Raw genomic sequence first — 11,691 nt, 5'->3', positions numbered from 1 at the left:
CTCATTTTTTGCACATTTTAGCACACCTCAAATTTTTGGTCTGAAACAAAAATAAGATGTAGTATTAATATCCGTTAGCAAGAGTTGGCAGCTTTACCTCTGAAAGTTCAGAAGTATTCACTGAAATGACATCTTTAAGCTTCTCTATAGATTTCTTATTTTCCCTTATCTGCCAGGTGAAAACAGAACACAAAATATGCATTATGATTTCAGTAGAAATACTGATATATATGTGTGTGTGTGTGTACACACACACACACACACACATATATATATACTAAAAAAGATAAACACAACAAAATTTTTGTCAAGCCATCCCATTACATTTCAGGTAAATGCAGGGGATCCAGCTTTGGACTAAGCAAAATTCAAGAACTGAAAGAGATGAGGGAAATGAAGTCATAAATATTTCATGGCATCCACAACCTTACTGTTTATGAGATAACCAGAAAAAAAAGGTCAAAGTATAGAAAATCATAATGCAATAAGTAAATAAAATGTTTTAAAGCATAGAAAATTAACTAATTAATTACTGTTTCAAGTAAACCAGTTCAAATTAGTAATTTTTTTCTAGTGATAGAGAAAAAATTTCCCAAGATCATTTTTAAAATTTTCTTATCTGAAGTAAAAAATGATAAAATTTAAGGAATAATAGACTAATCTCACATACAGAAGAATTCCAAAAAATTTATAAAGATACTCGCTCCTTAAGGAAGTGGACATAACTCTGCAATCTTTGTTTGCAATGCCTGGGATTGAATCCTGGGCCTCATGCATGCTAGGCAAGTGCTCTACCATGAGCTGCATCCTGAGTTTGTAACTCTTCATACTTTAACTGTGGGCTGTGCATGGTAACTTCCAAAGAATACAATATGAAAAGGATTGGAAAGAATTTTTACAGTGGAGAAATCTTATAAATACTACCTCAGCTAGGTGATCAAGCTTACTTGGGGGTAGGATATTTCAGAACACACTCTCTACTATCTTTTGCAACTTTTATGTAATTACAGAAACTTATAGAAATTGAAAATTAAATATGTAAGTAAAATTTTTTTAAGTACAGAAAATTGATTAATTCATTACTCTTTCAAGTAAAAAGTAAACAAATACCGTTCAACTGGACAATAGTTTTTTAGTTGTTCTGCATGTTTCCAAGGGCAGAGCAAAGCAATATGAAAATTATCCAAGGTTGAGAATAAAAATATTTCCTAGGCCCATAAAAATAATTTGTTGTATCAATACTTAAAAGTTCCACAAAATGGGCAGAAGTGGGTTCAACTTCCTTGACTCCTAATCTTACTTTAGTTAACAGCTGGACTAAGTTCAACTTAACCAATTTTACAAAATATTTCAAAAGCCAAATTGCAGTAACACTTAGCAGCAAAACTCTTACCAAGTCCTGATTCTTAGCTTTCTGTTCTCTCTCAGATTCTAACATAACATGAAGAATTTTAGCTCTCTCATCCAGAAGTTCTTTAGCTTTTTCAAGAAGTTTCATTTTATCCTGGAAAAAAAAAGGTGTCAAGATTACTCACTCATTACATTTACTTTTGAGTTTAGAATGTAATTCCCCCCAAAGAAGAGATTTTTACCTTATATTTATTTGCTTCATCAGAAAGAATCATATTTTGTTTCATGATCTCTTGGACCTGTTTCTTTGATTCCTTTATCTATGTAAATAAAGCATTCAGAATTAAGATACACAAATTATAGTGCTACTATACAAGTTACTTCCAGACAAGTGACCCTTTCTAGAAGAAAGCAGTACTTAATACATATGACTGCTTAGAATTTGGATGATTTGTAGGAAATAATGAAACTAAAATTTTAAAATACGATTTTTAAATTAAAACAGGTAGAAATGATTCAAGCTAGAACCAAGGGAGAAAGAAACAAAAAAATAATTATACCTTCTGTTCATAATTTGACAATTTCTGCATTAGTTCTTCATTTTCTTTCATGAAATTGTTCACCTTTTTGGAAATTTGCTGTTCATTGACTAAAAGGGGGAAATACACAAGATTATTACAATCACTAAATGAAATTCAATTACTCAATCTACTAAAAGCAAAGACATGTTATATGGTACTATGAGGAAATACTTCTTTGCATAACTATTATGCTTTTAAAAAGCAATCTATGCTTATTAGCAATAAGAGTATAAAAATTATTAAAATTTAAGAAAAATATAAGAACAATGATATTTTGCTGGGCGCAGTGGTGCACACCTGTAATCCCAGTGGCTCAGGAGGCTGAGCTAGAAGGATCCCAAGTTCAAAGCCAGCCTCAGCAAGAGCGAGACACTAAGCAACTAAGGGAGACTTGGTCTCTAAATATAGGGGGTTGGGGATGTGGCTCAGTAGAGTGCCCCAGAGTTCAATACCAGGTACCCCTCCCATCCAAAATGATATTTCAATTTAAGCTTATTTCACAGATGGGAAATACAGTAAAGTGTTGTAGCTTGATATTCCTCCCTTCTCAAAATACTTTCTTTTCAGAAAATGGAATCATTTAATTCTTTGCAAAGAAAAACAGAAATGAGAACATACTGATTCACATTACCATTCTTTAAATTATCTACTCAATTACTTAATGCATGATTAAATCATTAGCATACAAATACTCTTCAAATGTAATACATCTGCATTACATCAATATTCAAAAGTTAATCTGCCCCAAATTAAAACTTATCATCATCTCCCTATCCACAATTTGTTCCTCCTCTTTATCTCCTATCTCAGAGCTGGAACCATCATCATCCACTCTATTATCCATGCTAGCAACCTAGGAATAGTAAAATTTTCAGGAGGTAAAAAAGATAATAGACATTAAAAGTCACTGTATCTACTTCTAACATACATAAAACACACATCAAACACCAATACAAAGGGTTATTACAAGTTTAAGAAACCTAAAAATTTACCTTGATATACTCTATCTTTTACCTAGAAGAGAGAAAAAAGATTAAATTTGATGTCAAACATCTGCTCAATAGAAACAGCATTCCTAAAACAACAGTCAGAATCATAACCAAGTGAGAATTTAATAACATTCTGGTTCAGGATAATAATTTATAGGATTAAAAATAAGTAAAGGTTAACAAGCCTTTTAAATTTAATTGGTAGTGATATTTCATAAATAGCCTCTGACATAAAAACACTAAGATATGTACCTTATTTCACAGTAAAGATGTGTGTGTGTGTGTGTGTGTGTGTGTGTGTACTCAAAATCATTTACTTGACAATTCTAAATAACCAGGATAAAGTCTAGAAACAATGACTATTCAAAAGGAATCCGAGGAAACAATATTAAAGGCATAATCTTTGTACTAAGATATGCCACTTTCACTCACCAGAAAACATCTTAGAACTCCAATTTAAATTTGGCTATTGGCTGAATTTAGAAACTAAGAGGCTACATCATCTTATTTCTGCAAACCACTAAATATATAGCAAGAAATCTGAAAGGGAAGACTGCTAGAAGAAAATGTACAAGCAACAAGAGAAATGACAATTAACATATTCTGGAAAGGACAAAAACAATCATTTCCAAAAGACAGCAATAAACTGCCTGATAATAAAACCTAAGCAGAATTTTTTTTAAAACATCACTAAATTTCTTTGTAACTTAGCATATTACTTTCAAATGTTATAAATGGTGATGGGATACTCAGATGTGTCCATGGATCATCCATGGGATCTTCGTAATAGGAAACTGCATTCAGAAAACTCCAACACAGAAAGAAATGTTCATTTCTTTAATGTCATAGCCTTGCTAACCTTTTACTCAAAATGACAACAGAGGAAAATGGGAAGTAGCATAAAAGCAGTCATCTAAGGTAGGAACTAAAGTTTCAAAGTCAAATGCTGAAACTGAGGAGCAACAAGCTAGGAACCAGATCCCACATAACCTAGTGAAAAGAGAAACAGGTACCGGGGTTCTTGAAATGAAAGAAACAAGAGAAAGAAATATAAAACGTTTTCCTGTTTTTCCCTTCTCTTTATCCTTCTATTTCCTTTTTCCTTTTAGCTGAGAAAAAGTTCAATGAGATTAGAAAATTCCTCACAGGAATCCAGGCAAACGATTCTTCTATTTAAGAAGGGAATACTTTTTAAGAGATTTTACACTCAATTGTACAAGGAGAGGAAACTTATCTTAACAATGATATGTCTGAAATAATTAAGAAATCAGAAAAAGAACACTCAGATTTGAAAAGATTTGTATCCAATGCTTTTGGCCTCTTTAACTGTTAGGCTTTTCATATGCAAAGTCCATTTACCTAAAATAATTTTCTTCCAATTATGTTAAATAACTATGAAACAGAATGACCTACAGTACAAACATAAGTATGTATAAGCGCATATATATATATATATATATATATATACACACACACACACACACACACACACACACACACACACACTTATACATATATGTACACACATACACAGAGATAGACTAATTCTACTCAGGAAAAAAAAAAACTTAATGAACAAAACATTTAATGGATTTTTGGACAACACATAATCTATACTTCCAAATAAAAAGGTATTTTCTGAACATATGATCAAATCATAAAATCTGGGAGAAATTTATATAAAAGACTGGAAAAATTATCTCATCTCCTTTTTCTCATTTTACTGTATTTCTTTGCAGCATTTCCCCGTTTATATGTGTTTATATTAACATACAGTTCATCAACATTTAAATCTTAGTTTCTGCTTTTTTTCCCACTTCACATTTAATTGTGAGCATTTTCTGTACCTCAAAGCTTTGAAATAAATAAATCTGCCTACTATTCCATTAATCGAACATACAATAACCCCTAAATGAATTATGTTGTGCTAAGTCTTCAATCTAATACACTGTTCCATTGAAAAACATTACCAAAATCTTCAAAGCATAGTTATTTCTTTAAGATAGATTACTAGACATATATGCTACATAAAAGGATATTTATCTAACCTATCCCACCTTTTATCCCACTTTTAAGACTTCTGATACATATGAAACTACTGGTCAGGATGGCTGTAAGAATTACCAGTTCTACCAAATGCACCCACACTAAATTATTTTATAAGGTTAGTTTGACTTAAACCACTAATTTGTGTTTTAGCAACTGAAAAAGAAAAAAGGGGGGGACAGTGACTATATAAAATAATCCTTGTGCTTATGTGCTAAGGTATAAGTAAGTTAATTTACTCACAACAAGAGCAGTTCTCCAAAAGAAAATGACAAAGGATACAATCCCAAAGAAAACAGTGAAAACTACAGGCTTCCATGGTAGTCCATAAAAATCAGTTCCAGGTTGAGTATCATCAGGCAATGTAGTAAACAGCTGAAACAGACAAATTAGAAGAAATGGGAAACCTTAAATTTATAACAAAACAGTCACAAAGAATCATGGCAATTCTAAACCAACCTCCTCATCAGAAATCCACCTCCTCAATATTTTCCAATAGCTTCTTCAAGAGAGAGGATATTGGCAGTCTCATATTTTTTGTTTGCTTGCAGTGTTTTCAAGTATAATGAATCTAAATACTTTTAAAAAAATATTTATTTATGTATCTTTAGTTTTAGGTGGACACATTATTTTGTTTTTTATATGGTGCTGAGGATTGAACCCAGTGCCTCATGCATGCTAGGCAAGCGCTCTACCACTGAACCACAACCCCAGCCCAAATCTAAATACTTTAAATTGAGCATACATTTCCAGTTTGTAACAGGCCCTATATCATCACATTATCTAACACCTGGCTAGAATCCCTCTGGATCATTCTTTTCTCTTAGATAACCTGGTTTTTATAATTTAAAAAATTCATTTAAGACAAATACTTAAATATATGAAAGAACTAATTAATTTTATGGCAACAAATAAAAACAATGATGATATATGTATAAGATTTTAAATCTTACTTCCATTCCACTCTTATATAAACAGATAAGTGACATGTAATTTCAGACAACTCTTGAAAACTGGCTTAGATAAACTTCTCTGAATTTAACATCCTTCTATAAAATTTAAAGCCTAATTTTAAATGGTTGCTCAAAGGCAGTGCAGTAAACACCTGCCTACTCTTCCCTGTTTTCACCGTCCTCTACACATAATAGGAGATAACTGTCATTTGGGCCCAATTCCCCAGCAGTCTCAGTAGGGAAAAGACCTGTAGTAACGTTAGCTGTTTGGATTGTTGGCTGCATTTCGGGACATACCATGAGGTTGTCACCTCTATTCCGTCAAAAAAAAAAAGTGCAAGTGGGGAAAGCTCAAGTACACTCTCACCGGCCTCACTTAACAATACAGTCACGTCCTGCCTGCCTTGGGCCTGACACACTCCATTTCTCCGTCGCCGCGACAGTCAGTGCACCCACTCTGCCAGAACTCAGCCACCCGCCTGCCAGAGCTGGGGTCCCTCCCTGGAAATAGGACCCTCACCTCCAGTAGCTTGGCTATGAGGGCTGTGTAGAGCACCGACAGGGGTCCCAGGAGCTCCGGGTCCCCCGGGGAAGCAGTGACAGAAGGCACAGTGGCAGGTACTGAGTCCATGGTGTAGGGACAGCTGAGCGGAAGCAACGCTTCCCTGCAGAACAGCACAGGACCCTCTCTTTCGCCGTTTCCTACTTAAGTAGGACCCAGCACAGGGGGTGGGTACTGGGAGTGAACTTTGCCTTCCTCCACCGCAGTGCTTTCCGCCCAAGGCACGTAAAACGCATCATCAGAAGAAGCCCTGGGCGGACTGCAGTGAGCAGAGGGAGGATGCCGAGGGGCGGGGCCGGGAGCGGAAAGAACCAACTGCGGAGCCCGGCGGGGGACAGCGGGAGGAGCGGAAGAGTCCAAATGAAAGGATTCCAGAAGGAAAGAGGCTCACCTGTCCCCTGAACTGGGAGAGGACCGGCGATTTAGAAGGCCCTGGAGGAAGACAGGGAACTAGCAGAAGGGGATTATAGGCAGAGACTAGGAAAAAGGAGAAAGTCAGGCCTCCCAGCCCTTCCCAGAGCAAAACCCTTTTGTCAATGTGTTGAGACACCAGGTACCTGCCCCAAAAGTGCAGACAGAAGAGGAGAAGCTTCTCCTGCTCCCTTCTAAAGGACTATTGCTCGGACTGGGCTTTCCTTCCCTGCTCACTCCAGTCCTGTTACTTTCTCCAATTGTGGATGACACTCTTTTTAAAAAGCCTTACCCTAAGGAATCATGTCATTATCACCCCACGCCGGTGGCTTCATTTCTGGATGCCACATTTTAAGGTTGCATGACTTGTGGAAAAGAACAGAATCATGAATAGCCCCCGAAAAGCACGTGCTAAAAATTGAAGAAACTGGAGACGTTTAACTTGGGGAGGGAATGAACATCTGTGGATCTTTAAAAATCTGTCGTCAAGTTGAATATAGTCAATTCAAAAGAACAAGAATAAGCAGGAAAGCACTGAAAAAGAAGAGCAATGAAGGGTACAGGGAGGGCAGACTATATAATTAATTCATGTACCCTCGTCCAAGCCCAGGAATACATAGAGATTGTGGGACAGAATAGAGAATCCAGAAACAGAACCAACTGGACATTTGGGGTACAATAAAAGTTAGTTTGGGGAAAATAGACTTTCTAATAAGTAGCGTTACCACATGAAAAATTATAAAATTGGATTTTTCTCTACTTATTCAAAAGATAAACTACAAATGGATAAGAAACATGAATGTAAAAATAGAAAATAAACAAGTACTAGAAAATATTGGGTGAAATTTTCTATGTATTATGAGTGGGCAAAACCTGCCTCATCGAAAAAATCTTTCCTGGATGTATCTAAACCTGCTACACACACACACACACACACACACACACACACACAGTTTGACAATGACAACCTGAGAAAAAATATTTGCAACATATTATTGTCCAAAGAATCATGTTCCTGAAATATAAAGAACATTATAAATAAAATGGCCAGCAAACCTATACAAAAATGGGCTGAAGAAATAAACAGATCTCATGAAAAGAAATGCAAATAGCTATAGCATATGGAAACATGCTCTGCTTAGCTCATAATGAACAAAATACAAATTAAACCACACCAAGATACCATTTCTCACTTGCATTGGCATGATCCAAACGTTTGACAACATACTCAGTAGGTGAGAGAATGTGGGGGAATACAAATTCTCAGACACTGCTGATAAGTATACAAAATGATACAACCCTTATGAATGAGATTTGGCAACATCTCCCAAAACTGCTTATATATTTACCTATTAACTCAACAATCCCACTTTTTTTTTTTGTTTTTTAGTGAGAGAGGGGAGAGAGAGAGAGAGAGAGAATTTTTAATATTTATTTTTTAGTTCTCGGCGGACACAACATCTTTGTTGGTATGTGGTGCTGAGGATCGAACCCAGGCCGCAAGCATGCCAGGCGAGCCACATCCCCAGCCCCACTTTTTTTTTTTTTAACTTTTTCAGTGCTGGGGAAGGGTATCTAGGGCAAGTGCTCTACTGCTGAGCTATAGTCCCCCAGCCCTAACTTCTAAAGATACTGGGAATACAACAACAAATGTTTAAAACTTGTATTTACAAAACTATGTTATTCAAGCATTAATTATAATAATACAAGATGGTCACAAAAGGCTGAAACAACCGTCATCAATGAAAGTTGTTGAATAAACCAAAGAAGAAAGAAAATAATTTTAACTACTGCTAAAAGCTGGTTTCCAGAATACATTTTTTAAAAATGAAGTAGAGAAAAATATTTATAGAATACTATTTGTATCTTAGAAAGTGAAAAAAGATGAATATATTATTTCTTATAGCTTTGAGGTAAAATTGACATGCAATAAATTACATGTATTTAAAGTGTGCAATTTGATAAATTTTAACATGAAATTATGAAATCACCATTATAATCAATATACACATCCTTTATGTCCAAATATATTCTCATTCTCTAGGTAATTCTGCCCTTTGTCACCCTTCCTTCTTGCCCCCCACTTTCCCATTCCTCCAGCAAAATGTCTATCTTAATAGATTGCTTTGTATTCCTCAAGTTTTATGTGTATGGGATAATATATTGTATTTTCTATGGCTTCTCTTATTCAGCATAATTTGAGATTCATCTACATCAGTTTATCTATCATCTATTTTTATTGCTGAGTAGCATTTCATTATATGTATGTACCACAATTTGTCTATCATCTATTGATAGACATTTGGATTTTTTTTCCAGTTTGGGGCTTTTACAAATAAAATAGCCAAGAACACTGATATAAAATTCCTCCTATTGCTATATAACTTATCTTTTCTTTGGAAAAGAATGGTTGGATATGACTGGTGTATGTTTACCTTTTTAAGAAGGTGATTCTACCACTTTATATCCCCACCAGCTGTGTACCCATCCAGTTCCTCCATCTCTTCTCCAACCACTCAGCACAATTGTCTTTAATATTAGATATTTAATAAGTGTGTAGTGGTAACTCTTATGCTTCAAAATTGCATTTCCCTGATAATTATGTCAAGCATTTTTAATGTATTTACTATCTGTTTATCTTCTTTGATGAAGTGTTATTTTACAGGACTATATTTTTTATAATGAGTTCTAAGAGTTCTTCATATATTCTTGATGCAAGTCTTGATAAATGCTTTACAGTAATTTCCTCCCAGCTTGTGTTTTGTCTATTTCATTCACTTCAAAGTGTATTTTGAATTACAGAGGTTTTAGTTTGATGAATCCCACATTGTCAAATCCTTTTTAATGCTTTTGTTGTCAAATTTAAGAAATCTTTGCCGAATCTAAGTTCAACAAAAATTTTTCTCTTATTTTTTTCCTGGAGGTTTTGTAGTTTTGAGTTTAATATTTAAGTCTGTGAGTTAATTCAGGTGTCTAATGCAAGGCATGGATCAATATTTTGCATATAAATATGCAGTAATTTTAGTTGTTTCAGTTGGGAAGGTGAAGCCAGTACCTATATAAAGCTATCATGGCTAGATGTAAAAATCATTTGCTTTTCTTTTTCTTTTTATGGTGCTGGGGATTGAACACATGGCCTCATGTATGGTAGGCAAGTGCTCTACCACTGAGCTACATATCCCTTTTCTCATTTGCTTATTTTTTTAATAGCAGAATACATAATGAAATAAATTTTAAAAGTTAACTATAAAAGAGAGTAACATCAGGGTAGACAGAACTGGGACAAAAGCTAGAGTTCTTTCAAAATCAGGCAGGAGAATCACAAGTTCAAAGCTAGCCTCAGCAACTTAGCAAGTCCCTACGCAACTTAGTGAGAACTATCTCTAAATAAAAAAAATAAAGAGGCTAGGTATGTGGCTCAGTGGATAGGAGCCCTGGGTTCAATCACCAGTACCAGAAAACAGAAACAACTTATTTTTACAAATTAACTTTGGCTCTTCTAAATATTTAAATAATTGTAAAATAAACAAAAAAATCTTTAAAAAGTAACACCTAAATATTGAAAGCAAAAATGAAACAACCTGTGATATCATGTTGGTGACAAACAACAGAAATGAATTATTTCAAACATACCTTAGTGGGATATAGCTTAAAGACAAGAGAATTTCATTTCATTTCAGGAATACATTCCTGAAAGTATTTTAAATAACATAAATATAGTCGTGTGTTGCTTAATGATGGGAATAAATTCTGAGAAACACATCTTAGGCAATTTTAGTGTGTAAACATCATTGAGTATACTTATACAAACCTAGAAAATATAGCCATTTCCACACGTAGGTATTCATATATGGTATATCATCGCTTTGGGGATAAAAACCTATAAGATATTATTATACTGAATTCTGTAGACAATTGTAACATTGTAAATGTTTATATATCTAAACATATCAAAACACAAAAAAGATATTAAAAATACTAGGTGACAAGAATTTTTTAGCTCCATTATTATGCACTAATGAACAAAATGTCATTAAGTGGCACAAGACTGTAAACAATTATATTGATGTCATTGAAAACTGGAACTCCAACATCAGAGAAAGAAAACACAAATCTAAGATAGATGAAGTGAAGTAAAATCTCTCTAGCACCCTGAATTTTCATGGGAATTATCTAAATGACATGATGAAAAATCCCCATATATTTCTGAGCTTTGTTCACTAAAAAGGCCTACAAATGACAGTCAATTTGAGCAATAAGCAATCTTAGTACTTGGAATGTAGCCTCTAAATATCATTTCCTATTGAAAGGAACCAAAGTTCTTTTAGAGAAATAGTTCCTTCAAGGTCTGGACAGGGAATGTTTAAGATGAACTTGGAACATCTCTCATAGTTCAAAAGCAAGGGAAATAGGTAACAATGACCACTAGGTGGTGGCAAAGGGTCCCAGGAGCCAAGATAAAGAGGCTTCTACAAGGCAAAAGGGAGAGAAATTGAGCATCAGGTAAGAACAATTACTATTCCTAACTAGATTAAACACACCAAATATTTTTAAATGCATGACATCATACTGACTCTTAAATAAAAGTTAAAAAGATTTCAAAAGCCCTTTTGGGTATCATTTGATAATGCTAGAATAATACCTTACTATTCTGAAAAGTGTTTAAATGAAGAAAAGGAATCAAATGTTTATCTCCTGCCTTAACTATACAAACCAAATATCTGTGTAAAGAATAATCAATCATAGCCAGGCGCCGTGGCACACACTTGTAATCCCAGTAGCTTGGGAGGCTGAGGAGG

The 11,691-nt window shown here is 34.5% G+C and overlaps 1 protein-coding gene across 1 annotated transcript in view; it reads right to left on the bottom strand.

The window, feature by feature from the left end:
• Positions 1-1,556: 1,556 nt before the first annotated feature.
• Positions 1,557-11,691, bottom strand: part of LOC308640664 (transport and Golgi organization protein 1 homolog) — a gene marked incomplete at its 3' end in the record, with an annotated part of 40,056 nt that continues 29,921 nt past the window's right edge. Inside the window, exons 5-8 of the mRNA XM_081312467.1 lie at positions 5,210-5,341; positions 2,924-2,945; positions 1,911-1,999; positions 1,557-1,670 (exon numbers count right to left, since the gene is read on the bottom strand). Coding sequence (XP_081168593.1) covers positions 1,557-1,670; positions 1,911-1,999; positions 2,924-2,945; positions 5,210-5,341 — 357 coding nt within the window. The remainder of the gene's footprint in view (positions 1,671-1,910; positions 2,000-2,923; positions 2,946-5,209; positions 5,342-11,691) is intronic.

Source organism: Spermophilus citellus, assembly GCF_964194105.1.
Source record: "Spermophilus citellus genome assembly, contig: SCAFFOLD_193, whole genome shotgun sequence".
Classification (NCBI taxonomy): domain Eukaryota; kingdom Metazoa; phylum Chordata; class Mammalia; order Rodentia; family Sciuridae; genus Spermophilus; species Spermophilus citellus.
The sequence above is the reverse complement of the archived record's forward strand: the minus strand, read 5'-3'. Positions and strand labels throughout refer to the sequence as shown.